The sequence below is a fragment of the Sphaeramia orbicularis genome, chromosome 4 (genome assembly GCF_902148855.1).
Source record: "Sphaeramia orbicularis chromosome 4, fSphaOr1.1, whole genome shotgun sequence".
In the NCBI taxonomy this organism is placed as follows: domain Eukaryota; kingdom Metazoa; phylum Chordata; class Actinopteri; order Kurtiformes; family Apogonidae; genus Sphaeramia; species Sphaeramia orbicularis.
Genome location: NC_043960.1, coordinates 35905037 through 35925795, shown reverse-complemented (window position 1 = coordinate 35925795; position 20759 = coordinate 35905037). Strand labels below are relative to the sequence as shown.

General features: G+C 39.1%; 1 protein-coding gene across 1 annotated transcript in view; it reads left to right on the top strand.

The window, feature by feature from the left end:
• Positions 1-20759, top strand: part of scfd2 (sec1 family domain containing 2) — a 122115-nt gene that overhangs the window by 74376 nt on the left and 26980 nt on the right. Inside the window, exon 6 of the mRNA XM_030131654.1 lies at positions 18702-18847. Within this exon, the coding sequence (XP_029987514.1) occupies positions 18702-18847 (146 nt within the window). The remainder of the gene's footprint in view (positions 1-18701; positions 18848-20759) is intronic.

The window sequence follows — 20759 nt, the reverse complement described above, 5'->3', positions numbered from 1 at the left end:
AATAACAGTACTTATATGATTATATGATTTTACTTTACAGTTACATTAGACAAATGAGGGTCCCCTGATGGATACAATCTATAAAACATCCTTCAAGCCAAAGCATTTTGTGAAACTACGTGGCATTGAGCTTACTTCAACCATCCTTCATATACTGTTACAGTATGTTCTCTGAGAAATCCATTTACTGGGCCTTTATTTTAAATGGGTTGGTCCCTGCTATAATGCTTTAGGGTCTGTCTCAAATCCCAACCTGCATTTACTATGATAATCTGTCCATAGAGTATATGCCATTATAAAGTACATTAAACCTCTATTTAACCAACATTCCCAGTTTACATGTCACAGTGTCTGTCTGAGGCACTGCACCTCCCAGATGTGGTTTGGAATATGCTCTACTTTAACAACCTATTGGACCAGTAATTTTCAAAGAACATATGCAATAGTCAGGTATAATAAAAGAGAAGATCCAGACATGTTGGGTTAGTGTCACTACACATTGAAATGTTTTCTGGCATTTGCGAGTTGTAATACAGAGTTAAACACCGGCTGTGAAATGATATCGCTGTCATTTCTATGCTTTGATTAGCTCCAGCACGAAGCAGTCACAGCACATTTGGCTCCACAGAACCTTTTTTTTTTTGTTTTGTTTTTCTATTTTTCATTGTGATTAGTTTTGAAAGATACTTTTCTTTCTCTCTGAACACTACCACCAAGCTGAGGAGCGAGCAAAAAAAAAATTGTAGAGCAGAGAAGAGAAAGTGGCTGCTGTCAGAAAGTGTTTTTTGTAGCAGGTTTGGAGTTGGTGCCTCACATCTGGGCCACAAACTCTTGGTATTATCTTAGATGGAGAGGTTGGACACAGTAAAAAAGAAAAAAAAAAAAAAAAGATACTGGTCTCCCTCAGGAGAACCAGAGAAAACAGTTCAGTCGTGGCAGCAGTGTGTTGGAGAGTGGAGGCTGATTTGTGTTTTGTGTGTGTGTGTGTGTGTGTGTGTGTGTGTGTGTGTGTGTGTGTGTGTGTGTGTGTGTGTGTGTGTGAGTGAGGGTCCCTGGTCAGCAAATCAGCAGTGCGACAGTGCCTCCTAGTGGTCATGTTTAACAGCATCCTTGGAGATAGTGTGAAACGGAACATACTGCAGATAAGCTCAGGTCTTCCCTCAATGATCAAAGAGCACATTTGCATTCATTGTTGTGGTGAACATCTTCTTCAAAGCACCATCATTACTATTTACAACTGAACTATGTCACCTCTTCCACAAAAACAAGCCCGAGGAAAGGATTTTTTTTAAAGAGATCTGTGACAAAGTCCAGATGTTTTTGCCAAATGAAATATGTTAGTGCTTTCACAATATTTTCTTAGGAGTTGTTTTTGAGCCTCAGATTTCTTGGTTCAGTATGAAGTAATGCAACGCAAGCCTGACTAACAGCCACAAGACAATGAAATTTGACGTCCAGCTGTTGACTTGAGACAGTCTTATGTGTGCCATGTGTAACACACTTACATACATGTTCAGAGTGGGCCCAAACAGCCCCCACGTTAGGCAACATTCCTCAGTCTGCCTTTGAAGTTTTGTGGTATTTCCACGCCATTTGATAATGAAACATGTGCATTTTACATTACATTACAGAAGGAGTGATTATATAATGCACAAATACAGCAACTGAGCATTAATAAGACGCTTCCATTTGTGTACGCGTCGACTCCTCGTACATGTTTGTGCATCTTAATGTCAGACAGTGCACATGTGTTTATGCGTTCTCGTGCACCGGTGCAGCTTGTAACTCTAGCCCAGCGTGTTGCTCTGAGGAACACCACAGATGTTCAGATGTTTCTCCTCAGAAAACAAACAGAACAGAGGCCATTTTCTCCAGGACACAGGGACTGTCAAAATAAGAGCTAGCCCCCCTTGGCCCCAACAGTGACCGTCTATTTCAGAGGCAGATCACTACTTTCTCTGTCTGTGAATTTGTTACAGGATGTTTTTTACCTGTATTTGTGTGTATATTTAGAGTTTTTATGTGTGTTTGTACATGCGTCTGGACCGCCCGTAACTCTTGTAAAGAACTGGGAGGGGCTTTTAGGGTGCTGATTTGTCAGACAGCGAGAAATTTAAAATCCTGTGAGGGAGGGAGAGGTTGGAGAAAACATGGTGGGAGAGCCCTGCCACCCTTTCCTCCCCCTACTGCTCCTCTCTTGATTAATGCCTCTGCTCCCCACAGTGTATGGCAGAGCTCCACAGAGGCCTTTTAGGGCCCCAGGTGAAGACCTTAAGGAGACAGGAATGGAGGGAAGGATAAGAAAGCAATGAGGACAGAGGAAAGAGTTCATGTTATTGGCCAAACATTTGTCTTTAGGCTTAATAATGATGATAACATGGGTTATTTTAGCCTGACTGATGCATTAGTCTTGCTTATAAAAGCATGAGATAAAAGTAAGACAAGAAATCATACTGGCACAGAAGAGGAAGGCAGGTTGTAACAATTCTGATAGTAAGAGATGAATGTGACTGAGTCAGAGCAGAGGGGAAGCACACAGGCTGTCGGAGCTTAGCAAATCTAGAGAATCAAAATGTCGGAATGACATGAATAAATTCTGGTTCTTCTCAATGGAAAGAATGGATGTAGTTGTATTCTGCTCTATGTGGCAGCTCTGGCAAAAAAAAAAAAACCAGCTAATTTCTTTTTTTATATGTGAACATGTGCAGCTGTTTAGTTTACACTCTTAATACGCTAACAGAAATTATCACCATGAGCCCTGGTGTGTGTTTGATGCAGTGTTGGAGACCAGCAGCGCTATGAGCTTGTTTCCTCTGGGCCACATGTGTGCTTCGGTGCTGAGCAGGCTCAGAGCTCAGCAGTAATGAGAAGTCCAGGTGCACATTCACCCGCAGGGAGGAAGTCCTTGTTTACTCATATTTAACCTTGTTCCCTCCCGACCTCTCTTTTTCTTTAGGCTTTGTGACCCCGTAGACACTAAAGTCGGACCTTGAATTGTAGCTGCTGGCAAACTCAACCAGTTACAATTAGGTGGACTTTGACATTATAATCACACTGATACTGACTGAAGAGCTAAAAATATCAGTGTTATGAGAAATCATTCTGTTTCTACAATAAAATAAAACCAGGAGTGACATTTTGGCTCCATTGATAGGAACACGAGGCGTTCTGACATCACTGCAGGTGTCTAAGGAACTGTTTCACTTGTTATCTCTTTCTTATGATTACATAATGTGTGATACATGCGCTGGGAAAACAATGAATACTTCTGTAGTCGAATGAAAGTATTGGTGAAGAGAAGGAAACTTCAAATGATGAGAGGAGTGAAAACTAATAGGAGCATTAATATTTTACATTCATATTAATAATGCAAACATGTTCTGCAGTTTTTCCTCTCATTAAAATATTTGTGCATATTTATAGCAGAGCCTTGTTGATTCTGTAAAACATTTCCAATTTCAATATATCTACCTTTTTTTTTATATAAAAAATGTGTTCACCAAATAATTGTGACCAAGTTATGTCAGTGGCTGAGACCAATTATCATATAGTTTAACTGTATGAGTGAAAAAGTAGTTAAAAGAATGTGACATCAGTGCAGTGAACAGAAAATGGAGTTATAATCAGGGTTCCTGCAGGGTCTTAAAAAGTCTTAAAAGTCTTGAATTTACAAATCTGCCTTTAATACCTTAAAAAAAAGTCTTTGAAAGGTATTACATTTGGTATGGTAGGTCTTACGTTATGCTGCCATAAACTTGTTCGCTGTATTGTGTTTAAATGTGTCAAGCTGCAAAAATCAACCTCCTAACAATGTTTGGTTCCACCCCAACCCTAAAAGCAGAGGTTTTGTGGGCTCTAAATACTTTAGCTAAACACATGTCGTACAATGCCAACGATAGAACTGCTGAGCTGTTTAAATGCATGTTCCCTGATTCATATATAGGTAGTGTGTTTACGTGTGGTGCTGACAAAATGGCTTACATAGCTAAATTTGAAATAGCAGAGTACATCAAGACAGAGCTCGTTTTGAAAGTGAACAACGGGCCTTTCGTTCTAATGTTTGGCTGTGAAATGGGCATTAAATTCTGTTCGAAGTAGTCTTAAAAAGTCTTAAATTTAACTTGTACAAACCTGTAGGAACACTGTATAATTTATTTCTCCATCAAATATAACTGCAGAAAGCACAGATACAACTAAATATATGATTTGAATTAAGTAGATACCCACCTTCTCCTGTATTATACTCTGTAGAAATTGTTTCGTATCGACTAATATCAGGAAACATACACAGTGGGCTCTGAAATCAAAGATGAAAAGGTATTACTTTTTCCCAGCAGTGACTGTGAATTAAGTGTTGGGTTTTTTTTTTTTACTTTTGACTGTTGACAGTGGTGTGGGATCATTCAAAGATACTTTCAGACTCATTATTGGTTCATCTTAATCATGCAGCTGTAATCTCACAAGAATAAAAATTGTTGCCCTATTTTTAGGAGATCTTCCTCATGATCTGACAATAAATGATAAATACCTTTTAAAGATCTTTGGTGCTGCAGCAAAAAAAAAACAGTCACTTGTAAATGGCTTCAACTTAATCCACCGGTGTTGGAGGACTGGTTGAAAATTGTTGAAGAAATTCACAAAATGGAAAGATTAACATTTATGCTGAGGCTGCAAGATGAACTTTGCATAATAAGATGGGACAAATATGGAGATTAGTTTCTTTAAATACAATTAATGTGTGGTTTGTCTCATAGTCCTGTGAAAGCTATATAAACTGCTGCTCTAAAAATTAAATGAATTATGTAACTTGATTGGTATTTCATAACTGTAACCTAAATAATCATTAGTATTATATTGTGACTGTTATTTGTTGCTGAGTGTTGTTTGTTATGTTCTATATGACAAAATGATTTAAAAAAAAAAAAAAAAAAAAGTTGCTGCCTTTCTGACAGTTGTGTTCTCTACTGTGGTTGTGTTGGTGCTTATTTACATGTACTGTCACTGCAGGAGTTTTTAGTTAGCAACAGTTTAATTTAGTCTTTAACAAATGGTGGTGGTAAGATAGAGATTAAAGCCCCCAACATTGTAATTATTGGCTCTGCAGTCATCCAGTACATGATTATAGTTCTAATAAACTTAATAGTCACGTAAGTCTTGACTGTATGCTGTTCTACCACTAGAGGGCTTTATATTAGCACAAAAAATGTTTACAAGTCTCAGAGGAGTTCCCTCTTACCCTAATAAAGGTTTTGCCTATTACAGATACACTGTCATAAAGTTTTATACTGTTTAGACTGGTAGAGGAATTACAGTCCTGTGGGCATAATAGGTACTTTCATTTGGCTGTATGCTGACTGAAAACAGGCTGCTGTTACTGCCCACCAGTATACATGTTAGTCACTGGTAACACTGCCAGTTCTGTCCTTTAGGGGGCAGAATAACCCAACTTTTGCCCCATCATAACTTGAGTTTGTCAAAAGTCTTCCACCTCTCATTGTGTAGCAGAGGAACAGTTCCATTATCTCCTGTTAAGACTATGAACGGTAACATGTTTAAATGAGATGTCTAATCTCAGAGCTCAGTCCTACAGTCCAGGTCTTTGTCAGCTCCAGCGCTGCCGGCTCCTGCTGGGAGATTAGAAAAAGGAAACACTGTGAGTGCTTTTACTGTGGAATGGCCTGATGTCTGCAGCCACTGACGCTGGGCCTCAGGAATGATCCTGAATTGAGGAGTGATGAAAACCGTCTCGTACTATTTAGGACACGCGCACACAGACACACACATTCACACTTGTTGGATTGTGCACACCACTCGGTCATGCATGTGCACACAACCACAGCATATTTTGCACAAATTAAAAAAAAACATTCTGTCTCTCCTGGCCCTGCACATGCACACCTTCAGTCAACACAGTGCTAATGACATTCTTTCACACACAGGCAGGTATGATTGTGTAGAAACACTCTCCGGGTTCAGCCAGGTTCAGTTACTGACCTGTACAAATGTTTTTACAGGTTATTTGTATCAACAAATGAGTGAGTAATGTTAAACTATAAAATAAATTTTGCTTTACATAACCCATGTTATATACCAGGGTTTGAGAAAAGTAAAGAAGAAGGACGAAGTTGGGTAAATTCTTTTTATTTCTAGAATCAGTATTTGACAATTGTACACAAGGTCACTTTTAGTCCTCAGTATATAAGAGTTGGTGAACAAAGAGTTGATTTTTCTTTTCTTACATAACATTTTCATGGCCAGCCAGTTTCAATAGAAAAAACTTTGGCCACTAAAATGTAATAAAATCTTCCCAAATCTTCACTGTTAATGAAAGTTCTCTTAGATCACAAAGTGCTAAATCATTACTGCTGCTGATGTAAAGTAAGCAGACTCTCTCGCCCACGTCTATGTGCGTATAAGCACAGGTGCAGCTTACACTGATACATAGAAATACTCACAAGTACACAGAAACCCTGAGATTTTATAGGCTACACTGTGCTCATCTGGTAAAAAGGGTCTTTTGAGCTTGTGTGAAGGTATTGGGTTGCCATGTCAACTGCGTCCTACAGAAATGTAAATCCTGCAGACTAAAGACTGGTCAGATAAGCACCTTATGACACAGTATGAACTCAGACACCCTAAGTACATACTAGGAGTCCATATACTTTCCACAGCTTTACTTAAGTAACCTACTAGTCTTTTATTATTTACATTTATTAAATGTATTTATTATTTTCTTTTCTCTACATTTTGATGAGAATTGATGCATTATCAAAGCATGCTATCAGGTTTCACAGTTTTCATACTTTTTACCTATTAATGCAGCGTATGACTTTCATCACACATTTTTTTTTTCGAATTTGTAAAACCCCAGTGATATCCTAATTATCACTAATCCATTCATCTTTCCATGCTTATGCACTTGAATCACTTCCCTCATGGTGAATAACTTCAAAGATGACTCCATCATAAACACAGTCTACTTGTTTACATAACAAAGCGAAATGTCACTCAGGCCTTTTCAGAAAGTGCATTGTGGGAAGCGAAAGCAGTTTCTCACAGATTCGGCAAGAAAATGAGCCAGATCGCTACAACATAATATAAGACAGTCCACCAGAGTTGTTTTAAAGAATGAATATAGTCGGTGGATGGAGGTAAAGGTGACATTTGGCCTCAGCACTCACGAAGAGACAGCAAAATTGCTGCTGCATGGAATTCCCATTCCCACAATGCACTTTGCGACAAAATTTCCAAAATGGCCCGAGTGATGTTTCGCTTTGTTATGTAAACAATTGGACTGTGTTTATGATGGAGTCATCTTTGAAGTTGTTCACCATAAGGGAAGTGATTCAGGTGCATAAGCACGGAAAGACTAATGGATTAGTGATAATTAGGCTACCACTGGGGTTTTACAAATTTGAAAAAAGATTGTGAAGGAAGTCATTTACCGCTTTAAATGGCAAAAATGTGTTTTAGTTGCTTTGATTTCCAAATCCTGAATTCTATGACTTTGCAGAAAAAATAAATTAGATGTTCGTCATTAAACTCAACACTGAAAGAATCTGATATGGGGCATAATGTACAGAAATAAATGGAAACCACTGGATGCCAAGAACTGAGGGGTGAAATGTTTCAATATCACACGTTGCAAAATACTTATCTGTTATACATCATATTAATGGAATTTTAGTGTAGAATTAGAGACATGTGCTGTTAAGGCTTTAAGTGTCTCTTCAGTCATAGAATGTCTTTGCAGATCCCTGGTTTCACTCACAGTGAGAGTCCTCAGCGCTCTCTATTTGTTTATGAATTCACCCATAGTATAAGTATAACATTTGTATGCATGAGCTGCATATCTGTATTGTGTCAGTTTAATGCAGATCCTTTAGCAGCAGACGTGTGGCTAAGTACCTGGTGTTGTACTGGGAAGTGGTTACATAACTAGGGAGGAAATTTATACGACAGGAGAGCTAACATACTCTTTACTCAGTCAGCCAGACTGTAACAGTGGAAGCGATGTGGAAGAGGGGTTTGTTTAACATCCCAGCCCAATATACACTGTTACCACCCCCCACCCCCCCTCCTCTGTTCTTTACCCTCTATGCAGGAGGGGACTCATGTTGCATTGCGTGCAGAGTTGTAATTTTTTCTTTGTCTGGAGTTATTGGCATTCCCTGTACTTTGCCAGATTTCACTGATCTACCTCAAAAAAAAAAAACATGCTTTCACACTGTAACCACCATAATTATTAAACACACTACTGTTCACACACAGTCACCCACTAGTACACACTCACAAACACACAGCACCGTCATTATAGAGGATCAAAGTGATATTCAGCCAGGCTGATAGTCCATCTAATAGTAGATGACAGGGAAGTGGAAACACAAATCATGAGGAACAATATCAAAGAGGGAACTCCAGGTTAGCATAAGGACACACAAGTCTCTTTTGTGGTTTTTATTGTTAATACCGTGGTCATGAATCAGCCTTTGTGTGGGAGAGTCAAGGCTTTAGAATTTCAAAGGGAAAAACGTATGACTTATGAGTAATAATATTTCATTTGGAAAATCCCAAAGGGTAAAAAGGTTTGTTTGTTTGTTTGTTTGTTTGTTTGTTGTCTTGCTCCTGTTTTTGTGTCACTTTGCACATGTTGGAGTGTGTCTACATATAGTGCTTTGTCAGGCGTAGTACATTTCAGTTGGTGATTAATTGTGAAACGCTTAATTTTGATCAGTGATTCATGTTAATTGTCATTTTATTCATTTGTATAGTACAAGCCTAGTTTAATGTTACACATACACCTTGGCATTGAACAATGGAACAAATGAATAAAAACAGCACTAATAGTGTTCTTTGTTACTGGTTCAACCATAATTAGTATCCCATGATGCACTGAGGTTTTAAAACTGAGCATTTATTTTGTATTACAGGGTGGGGAAGCAAAATTTACAATATTTTGAGGCAGGGATTAAAAGACAGTGTATGACCAATTAGTTTATTGAAAGTCATGAGAATTTATTTGCCACAAGAAAATTGACATAATAGAAAATGTTTTTATTCTATGTGTCCTCCTTCTTTCTCAATAACTGCCTTCACACGCTTCCTGAAACTTGCACAAGTGTTCCTCAAATATTCGGGTGACAACTTCTCCCATTCTTCTTTAATAATATCTTTCAGACTTTCTTGTAATAGTTTTGCTCATAGTCATTCTCTTCTTTCCATTATAAACAGTCTTTATGGACACTCCAACTATTTTTGAAATCTCCTTTGGTGTGACGAGTGCATTCAGTAAATCACACACTCTTTAACGTTTGCTTTCCTGATTACTCATATGGGCAAAAGTTTCTGAAAAGGTATGGATAATAGTCTTAGGTATGATTATGACATCAATATATGTTTGGTTTCAAAACAATTGACGTAGTTCCTGCTGAGAAAAAACAACTAAATGTTCATTGTAAATTTTGCTTCCCCACCCTATATACTCATACAAAGACTTTTATTTTAGCATCGGAGTTCCTCAGACCTATTTCTAGCTGTTGTGTTTTTGCACTAGTTACTTTTTGAAAATTGATGATTGATTTTGTTTGTTTTGTAACAGCCTTTTTGTTTTCTTATATTCTGTCATTGTCTTTGACTAGCACCTGATTCCTTTATACAATTTGGGTTCTTTGACCCAGTGAAACACCTACTACCATTTTTTTTTCTTAAAAAATAGTACCAATTTTCCTCTCAGGTGCATTTAACATTGCACTCAAGGCTCAAACACTGAAAAACAAGGTGGAAACAATTATGGAAATATGACACTTCTCATCCAGTTGTTTTCACGAGGGTCTGATGTTTATGCAAAATGATCATGGTCAGGCAAAATAATCGTGATGGAGCAAAAATTATAATAGTCCTGTTGACATATGCTTCAGTATGTGGGTGCCTCCCACCTAATGCTTTCCAAACACCGTAATTCAGAGAGAAAATTAACAACTGCCGCTCTCTAATTTAGTAAGTATTTTTAGCCACGGCCCTTACCTTCATCTGTGTCTTTTTTTTATCATCAAGACAAGCACTTACATAAAGCTCTTTGATCCACATATAGCATGGCATACATGTACCGCCATCCTCATCAGTGAAGAAACTCCCTTTGGCGGGTACAAGGTGTGTCCCCCCTTGGTGGGTGAGTCTGACAGGCGTGCTGTTTGATCTCTGTTCGCCTATTAACAGACAGCACAACATCTGAGGAGTTTGTTGTCAAGACGCTGTGCAGCCCCTATTCCCCTTCATTCCCCTTGGCTAACATAAGCACCCAGCTGACATGAAAGCCCTCAGAGACTGTGTTGTACATGCAGACCCTTCATGCCTCTGGTGGCCGTCTCCAACTAGAAAATGTTTTCTTTACAGGCAGACTGGCTGACACCACACCCTCTTCAGCAGATGATTAATCACATCCACAGGATCCTGAAGGACCGAAGAGAGGGATGCTGGTGTGTTGTGATTGCAGTGTGTCCCTCTTGTCATCAGTCTTTGATGAAACTCACACTTACACTTAAGCCAACATCGTCCTCTTGTCAGCGGGGTCTCGTAACATTGAACGAGGTTGGACTTTAAAGTGACAATTAGAAGCCCCGGTGTGTGTGTGTGTGTGTGTCTGTGTGTATGTGTGTGTATGTGTATGTGTGTGTAGATCAGTTTTAGTGGCACTGTTCTGCATTTCCTAAAGAGCCTGCGATTCGGCTCAGATTAACAGGTCTTGTGTTTTCTCTCAAGCGGGCCACTCTGAAGAGGATTAAGGATTAAAACCGGAATTCAGACGACTATGACCCAACTTGTTGAGTGCTGACGCAGCAAACCGACTCTCTTTTATCAGCAAAGGAAGCATGGGATCAAGCTTAACTTTTTCTTTTATTATTATCAGTTTATATTCCGGGCAATTTGGGAGTATGTTTTTGTTATCTTTACTAAATCAGTTTTGTTTGCTTAATAATGTGGCAGTTTCATCTACAGACATTATCCACATTATCACTTGCTTTGGGCTGATATTATACATCATCAGCATGTAGGATATTCAGTGTGTTATATTTTGTTGTGTAACATCAGACTGGTTACAGATAATGTGTGGTTGTATAGTTGTATTTTTGTTGGACTGCCACCTGCCTTCTGTTTGGATTCTTTAAGCTCTGTCTCTGAAACCATGCTTACTTTTAGCAATACAGTTACATCCATATTCTTCAAGTTTTCCACTTCACACCCGGTTTTGCAATTTCATAACTAACTACTGGAAAAACTGTGAAGATTTTTCAATACTTTCTTAAACTATTCTGCTAATTGCCTTTGCATTTAGACAAAAGGGGCAATACTTTGAGATAATAAGTTCACTTACTGAACTAACTAGGTTTAATTTATCCTCTATTGTACTTTTGTTGTTTGAGGGGTATTTGTATTGACAGTGTTAAGAATATAGATCTGTATTTTACAGATTTGGTACTACATTTATTACAAAACCTTACTGGAAATTGGTGAGGTCTGCACAGAAAAGCAAAAGTATTTTTTATTCATACTCTGTTTGTAGTTATGACTTTGTGCACTTATTCAAAAAAGGTCTGGAAAAACTCCTTGAGGTGTTTGGAGAGTTTTTTAACAATTGTTTCCTGCTTTTGCAAGAATTGTAAAATTTTTGTAGACAGTTTCAAGAACTGTGCATGAGCTTTTGATATTGAAAAAAACTGTGTATTTCAATAGACACTCATTATGAACATGTTTATTATAGCATGTGTCATCTTCATGACTGGGATTTTCTAGTGCTAATGGTCAAAAACAAATAGAGCCACACCAATACTGTTAATATGTCTGCATATGTTGGTATATGTTATTAGTCAGAAGGAAGTAGTCCAGGTGTCTCCTATGATTCTGTTAAATCGGAACTAGTCTCCACAAAGCATCTGATGCAGAGAGTTTTTTTTTTTCTTTTTCATTCGCTTTTTTCTTCTTGAAGAGGAAGTGGGAGCTAATACTAACTGCGTTGTACTGCCCTTTCACTCATTACGCACATTTCCGTAGTACTCCCGTGCTTTCTTTGCACTCTCATGAAAGCACCACATGGAAGAGACTTCCTCCTGACTTAGGGATCACATGGTCTCCATGGAAACAGCTCGCATCATGAACAGCTAATACAGCGGGCCCACCACTTCCGTCTGTCTTCTTTCATCGTGTGATACAGTAGCAAAAAGATCTTCTGACCCAGCATTCCACAGCGGATTACCTGAGCCAACACACACGCTTTGTAAAAATAGCAGCCCTTTGCTCTCGCTCTGTCGATTCTTCTGTCTTTCTGTCTTCCTCAAAATCACCTTCCCTCATGCTTCCCTCAGAATAGAATAAACTTTTTGATCGAGTTTCAAAATAAGATGGACTATTTATAAGTAGTCTTGTTGTCTACATTCCTCTGATAAGCACAGAGTGGTGATTTTTGATTGCGGAGTCAGGCAGAGATGTGAGTTGTTGCAGTGTTTTGAGGGTTGTTGAGGAAACAAACTGTATTTTTCTAATTTAATGTTCCCTGTTTTCTTCTGCAGGGGTTGTATTTCTTGAAGGATGAACATTGTGACAGTGGCAATGAACCTTCCCCCATCCATGTGTTTTTTTTCTTGGCATTATTTTCAGTCATTGTGTCCTAAGGGTATTGGTCTTCAGTTGCTCAGTAAAACTACATTTTAGAGAGATTATTGCTTCAAGACTGTACACTTACAAATGTCACAGGTCTTAAAATGAAAGCATTAAGTCTTTTGCTTAATCTTCTTTTGTTTATTTTATCCTCTGGCTGTCTTTGTTCCATTAAAAATACATTCCTTTACTGTTCTGTTTTCTCCACCTCTTGGGTTCATACCTCTGGCTTTCATTTCATTAAGAAAACTCTCAATCCAGCCTTGATTCTCTCTGAGCTGCCAAACTATGTTCTCTCTCTTTGCACTGCAGCACTGAGTCACTCTTAAAGATTCTGGTTTCTGGTTTTTCTGCCTTTTTATGTCAGGAAAAGGCAGAGGGTAGAGAACAGAAGACGACCAGGCTGGATCTGAACTTGGATAACAACAGAAACGACCATTTTCATTTCATTTTTTCATGATCTGAGCACAGGTGTCAAGTGTGAATGCACTTACGGTGAATTAAAGACCAAGAGGCCTCATTCTTTTAACAGTGAGAACATGAATGCACCCTGGGCCGCACTGACAGACTGCCAATTCAGCCAGTTCTGACATATTCAGAAACCCCAAGAGACTTTTCCATATCCAATTTATAGTTATATCGTGATCTGAAGCAATACTCTACCACTTTTGTCCTCCTTGAGGCAATAGAATATTCGGAGCTGGAATTGAGTTTCCTCCGCAGGCTGGACTCACCTTTAGAGATACGGTGAAGGGAGGGTCTCAGAATAGAGCCTTTGCTCCTCTACATCGAGAAATGCCAGCTGAGGTGGTTCAGGCATCTGATCAGGACGCCTCCCTGTTGAGGTGTTTCATGTCCAATAGGGAGGAGACCCAGGACATACTGGAATTGCCTTGGTGACCAAGTAGAGGAGGTGGCCTGGGAGGGGGAAGTCTGGACTTCTCTGCTGTAGGTGCTGCCCCAGAGGGATAAATGGACGGGTAGATGGAGTTTTAAACAGTTCAAGAATCATTAATCGCTAAAGTGTATGTAAAAGCACATGAACCAATAAAACACAGTCAGAGCTGTCGTATCACCATTTAATGTATAAGAGATGACAGTAACATTTGAATCATTCAATAAATTAAACAGTCGATTCAATGTTCCACAACCAGGCCCTAAAATGAAGGCTTGTGTGTAGATGAGCTTGTTTTTTTGCATGTAGGGAAATTAGAGCTAGTGATAAGTCGACACTCACATGGAGAAGCGTTCTAATGTCAGGTGTGTACTCAAAGCTATCCACTTGTGTGATCGCATCTTGATAAAGACATATTAAACCCAGGTCTGAACAGGGCCTTAGCTTTGTATGTAATGAGCACTGTACCAAGGAAGCTCGCACTGAGTCATTCTTAAACGGAGCTTTGTAGTTCTAGAGTCAAGTTGTTGACTGAATCAAGTTGCGACGGGAAATAAATGCAGGAGTTTTTATTGATGTTGAGCTGCATGGGCAGAGCCTTTCAAATGTGCACACTCATCATTTCCCACTGTGAGCTTCAATTTTCCAAAAGGTATAATCATATAAAGAGCAGAAATTATGCCAGCAGCCGTTCAAGTATTCATTATGTACTTTATTTAAATAAACCGGAATTCAGTTCACACATTTGCGTGAGAGACATCACACGGCGTATGTGGTATAAATGCGATGTGGTGTCGACATGCTCGGTGGCGTGGCACTGTCGCGTGACGAAAATTCAGGCACAGGTGTTCAGTTTTGCAACCAACCTGGATGTTCCTAGATCAGCACCTGGTCCCGCTCAGGATCTGCCACGATCAACAATCTAAACCACAGATTGCCTCAGGGGCCTGCATCCAACTGCCTGCCACTGCTCCAAAACCAAGCTCCAGGCTTGCACTGTATGCTTTGGCAACGAGTCAACCAACCCTCTCACAGCAGACACGCAAGCACTCTAACAGATTTACACCTCTCTTCCCACCCAGCCTTTATATCCACCTCCTTCCAAAACCATGCCCCTCAAACACCTCCAACGGGCAGACATATGTTTCAACAGATGGCTGCATCATACATTTTTTACATATTCACATATTTACCAGGTTTTGTTTTATAAAGTTCTTATAAATGCTGCAAGACAAACATCAGTTGAAGTTTTGTTTTGTAGGATGCCTTTCTCCTCTGCGGGTGTGTTTGTCCTAAAAGATAAGACCCACATGTGACTTAGTCTTCACGCTCAGCTCCATCAAATAGCCCTGCTGTTTTTTCTCACCTCACAGCCAGAAAAGTACAGAACTTACCTCACAGCCAGGAAAGTACAGGACAGCAAACCAGCGAGCCAGACGCTTTACATTCCTGAAGAGAGTAACTCAAAACATAGACTGGCGGTGCTAAATTTGATATTGTCTATATGTGAAGGAAAAGGACCCAACAGGAGGCAAATGGCAGAGATTAAAGTCTGACAAAGTCAAGCTGTTCAGTTATCTAAGTGTGCTGACATTGATGTATTCCAAACATATACAAAGATATACCATAGTGTGCCAGATAAAATGAAGTAAATTATTTACAGAGGTCAGTTTTAAGTCTTGGGAGAGCCATATCTTGTCTTTTTTGTCCTGAGGGAGAAGTTAAGAGTGACACGGCTGGCCGTCATAATCCATCAGTGCACTGTGAAGTTGCAGCTATTGTCCAAGTCAGTTATGTTTTACCGTGCACCAAGGGAAATTTTTACCATGTGTTGTCAGTGTTAGATTTTATCTTGGGCACACATGTAGCATTTATCTGTGTCTGTGTTTGATTTCATTCCAGAGCAGCACTGTAGGCCCTACAATGTGTGAGCTCATACATTGTTATATAATGCTGAAGTAAGAGTTTTAATTGAATTTCCGGAGTCGAGGGTAGCCCTGTCGTGGCAGAAGCGATGCATAACTTTTGCAGTCTAGCCTAATTAGTCTCATAAAAGTTGGGGCTCCTAGCCATTATTTTAGTCAAAGCATGGGGTTTAGTATTCTGTGTTTCTGAAAATGAGTCTGCATATTACTTTTTTAGCTTTATAGGTTATGTAACGTTTAATGTCATTACTTAACCGTCTTAACATTAATATGCCCAGTTTCTGCTGAGTTATTTTTAAAAAAAAGTTACTTAACTTCTCTTTACACACAAAAGGCCAGATCTGAAAAAAAAAAAAAAGATTATGTGGCTTTTGTTAGCACAAAGTCAAAGCAAACCAGACAAAATTTTTGCACCTAATGCAGAAAGAATCCACAAAGGCTGGAACTGTTGTCAAACTGTGCTGCCAAACAGATTGCAAATTTGCAAGCACAAGCATGCAAAAGACATATGCCTGGATGTAACTGAGGAAGTATAATATGGTGCAAAATGTACCCCTTTCTGTATACATGTATGCAAATAAGCCTCACTCCAAAAACCATGGAATTCACCACAGACCAGCGTAAATTGCCGCACACTGTTCGGCTTCTGCAAATACTGCCTGCTAAAAGCTAACATTAACTGGCTGCAAGCTCACACTGACTCACTGCCTTTCTATCTCTCCCTTTCTCCAAATTTTTGAGTTTCATTCAAGACATGAATGACATTAACATAATGTTTAATGATTTCAAGCATGAAATCTTCGGTCAGATATTGGTGTGATTGGGTCATATGCATGTTACTTCTTAGTTTTTCAGTACTTAAAAAGCACTGATGGTCATACTGCTGTATTATATACCCATATGTCTTCATCATCCCATCATATCAGTATGTAACAGTTGCAACATTAATAACTGATCTTGACTTATCTGCTGTTAATGAAGTTGCTCGTAAATGCATGATGTCTCTGTTGGAGTGTGGAGATACTGTAACATATATCCAGCTACAACACCAAATGGAACATCAGCACAAATGTTTCCACAAAATCCCAGAAATATTCAGTGACATGACATGCTCTCAGGTGTCAGATATGTATCAAACAGGTTTCGGACCTGACTGCATTTCTTTAACAGCTGTCGCCCATTTTGTTGGACATTTCATTACACTGAATTATAAACAAGAAATAGAGAAATATGAACATCAGGTTCATTGTGGAGAGGTCAGTGTGTGTCTCTGCTCATTAAAGACAGAATCTGAGGGGTCTGTTGTTTTCATTATGGACCAATCAGTGTGCTGTAATGTCAAGGATTACCTGAAAAATTAGAAAGTCTGATGAATGCAAAATGAGAACAAATAGCAGAGAGGTGTACAGCCTAATCTAAAAAAAAAAAAAAACAAGGTGTAAAATCTTTGTGAATAGGTGCAAAAAACAGAGCACATCGCAATCCCAGTTCTGCAAACACTACACAAATCCCAATGCAATTAGTGGGCATAAAGGCCCAAAGTAGGTACTTACTTAGTTGGTAAGTTTCAGTAGAAACAGAAAAATGACAATGAGGCAACATAGTTTAATGATCAGTCATCTCCTCTGCAGTCTTTCAGCTCTTCAAGGCTTAACTAGAAAATATTTGATGTAACCACAATATCCATAACAGCATTTTCCGCTGTGTGTTCTCTTTAGTTAGAATGACAAGATATCCACAGTAATATTCCTACTAGTAGAAATGGTAATACAAGATATCTACAAAATGTAAGTAAAGGTGTTTCTTTGAAAGTGTATCTGTTTTAGTTTATATTAGACATAAAATAACATGGCTTTTGTCATTCATGTGTTTTGGGCTTTCAGCTAAAAATATCGTCCATGGCACTTTAACAATCCAGATCTGACTTCATCAACATCTGCAATAGAATTTTTACAAAGAAATGCTCCTACTAAGGATTTCAGATACCTTATATTGTACATATTATATTGTAATTAGATAAACAATTAAAAACTGCTCCAGGTGTCTGTAATGCCATTTTGATCTCTGCAATTATATTGTTTGTAGTGATAATACTGGATGTCGTAAAATTGTATTTTTCATTATGTCCAACTATCACAAATGGTAAATGGACTTGCCTCTACCTTTACGGTACTCAAAGTGCCTTACAGTGTGTTACTGTGCACTATTCTCGCACACAAACACTCACATATTCACACCCTAGGAAACAGTCACTTGGGGTTTGGTAACTACCACTCTTCCTGTATGTGGTTGACCCGCTCTACCAACTGAGCCACAGCCACTCACAATATAATGTATTTTGGATGTTCAGAATGGCTGATGACTGATACTTGATATTAAAGTTATGAGCTGAGACTGGAGTTTTCCTATTCTGAAACCTGGAATCAAAAGCCCAATGCTGTTGAAATCTGGATCATGAATGTCTAGATATTCAGCTCTCCATGGACTGACCGCTGTGTTACTGAGTATCACGGTGACACATTAGTCCAACCCTGAGAACGTAGGTCTCTTCCATTTGAAATAGATCCAGGCTGCATTCCTGAATAAAAACCATATTGTGCTGTTTGTGCCTCATTAACGATAGCATCATCAGCCTTTCAGTCCTTCAGTCAGCTCTGCTGATGCAGCTCACATTGTTGCATCTTTATCTTTTATAACACAATCAACCTTGATGTTAAACAAAGGAGGTCACATTCCCCAGCAGCAGTGAAATGGAAGTACAGGTGCCAGTCGACCTACTTTACCGTCAGCGCTGTAAAGAGCCGCCCCAGCTACTGCCTTTCATCCTCCACCTCCTCTCTGACTGGCTTTTGATTACACAGCAGCATTTTATCCTCAAATAAAGGACCTTTTGTACTCTCACTCCCCTGCTTTACCTGGATAATAGGTTCAGTGCACACCCAGCTGAGAAAATTACCCCCAGAATGCAACATGTTGCATATTACAAGCCTTCTCTGCAGCCACAGACAGTACATTTTCTTGCATGTCTTAGCTTTCCTTTTTGAAAGGATCATAATTGGTATTCAGGTTTTTCTTGTGATGCCTTTTATATAATTTTTCACAGTTTCAAAACTTTTGTCTCTCTTATGTCACTTTCATGTGTCATGTCATAACTTCCTTTTCATTTTAGAATTTTCCATGATAAAACCTGTTGGATCTCATGTGACATGTAAATGTTTGTGTGTTTTCAGGTTGTACAGACCCAGAGGAGCTGACCACAGAGCGAGCTCATTCGGCTATGGAGGACATGTTTGAGACCCTCCGAGGTTTAAGTCACACCAGAGACCACCTTAAGCAACTGCGCTCTGTCTACACCGCCAGTGACGGAGTTCACCAGGTCAGAGATGCACAGACACAAAAAAAGATCCATGCTTTGAATCAGAAACGCACAATATTTGGTTAACTTGTGAAGGCCGCTTATTGATGGTTTCTTGCATCTGAGGCAGCAACACACTTTCAGATGTAGCAGACGACCTTTAGCCTGCGTTGCTTTTGTCCTCCGTCTGTGTGCGTCACACATTCATACAGCACACAGATTGAGTTCACTGCAAGAGCCTCTTCATTAAATGTCTGAGTCTTGAAGCTTATGTAACACAGAAGGTCTAGCTGAAGGTTTCCTTCATGAAAGGCTCTCACCCTTTCTAACAGTCAACAGCTTCACTGCTGCTGTCCTTCACTATGATTAACTAGGATTATAGGCCAGCAGCATGAAGGTTAGAGCCTGAAAATCCAGAGTTATTTATTGGTTGATTCATTCAATGTTATGATTGGCAAATACTCGATTTACATGACAAAAAATAGTGAAGTGAAAGCTATGGTTACATAACAGTAGAACATGTTTATTTTATTGTGTATGTCATCTCAATATGTTAATTTGACATTTCTCTCCAAATTCCACATAAATCTTTCATCCATTCATTTCACTGCAGTGCATAAAACTCTACTGTCATTTGATAAGTCATAACTAATGTTTTTCATTTAATCAGTTTTGTACTCTGAATAATGTAGCTGTGAACATTTTTTGTAGAAGCATTTTCTTCTACATTCAGACAGTGGTTCAAGTGCTAAAGCTGCTATTGTAGCTGTGCACTATAGTGAGTCACAATGTCACCTTCGTCAAATATGTTCGAAGTGTAGACATGTTTATCTGTCACTGTAGGTACCTATGAAAAATGACATGCTGCATTTCACTTTGGTCAGAACTGTCTGTCCCTGTTCCTGCTGAATTATGAGAATAATTTCATAAGGCGGAACTGCGTGATATTTGCCAGATGCTGTCTGTTGTTCAGAGACATCAGAAATCCATCAGGCACTCTCAGCATGCGTCTTTTACACCGTTGAAGTCCTCGCCGTTTGGACAGGGTGTTCTCTTCTCATTACAGCTGGCCTTAAGGATCAAAGTTCCCCTGGTAGGACATAGGTTTGAGGTTTTGTCTTGGACCAGAACACGTCTTTATTATTGTAACTCTACTCAAATAAGAGACTAATATAGCTCCTTCAAATGGTACTCAACACTAATATAGTTGTTTGAGCTTTAAATGGAGGTACAAAATTATGATAAAACATATCAGTACAGGGGATAATACACCTGTGCATCGACCAATATGTAAAAGTGTGTGTTTTATAGATGAAAACGGCCAATTCCTTCAATTAAGCCTTTTAACCCTGATGATGAAGTAGAGTTGAACATTTAGTACAACTCGACATTGGAAAAGCTGTAAAAGAAAAATCTGCTGCCTCTAATCAGACGAATTTAGCCCACTTATCCTTGAGTCAGATTCAATAAAACCTCATTCATTTTTCAATCGAACCAAAGCCATTTTATCACTCTGTTCAGATCCACCAGAGGCACGTGACAGCAGCCATCACTCGATCAGTAAACATCACAATGACACAACACAGGCTGCAGAAGCATTCTTTTGTCGGTGAACTCTTCAGTTTCCTGTGTGGAACGACTGTATGATAGTAAGAAACATTTTTAGGCAGACCTTTCTTAAGTGGTGAAATCAGTAGAAAAACTCCTTACAGCCTCGTATGGTTCTGCGTGGGTCTTTTGTGCTCTTCTATCAGTCAGATGTCCCTGAACTACCCATGGACATTCAACCATTAATCACTGCATTCTTAGTTTCTTTTTGACTTTATAGCAATTTTCAGAATCTTCCAGTGGATTTAGGGCAGTGGTTTTCAACCTTGGGGTTGGGACCCCGTGTGGGGTCACCTGAAATAAATAAATTACTAATAAAAATATT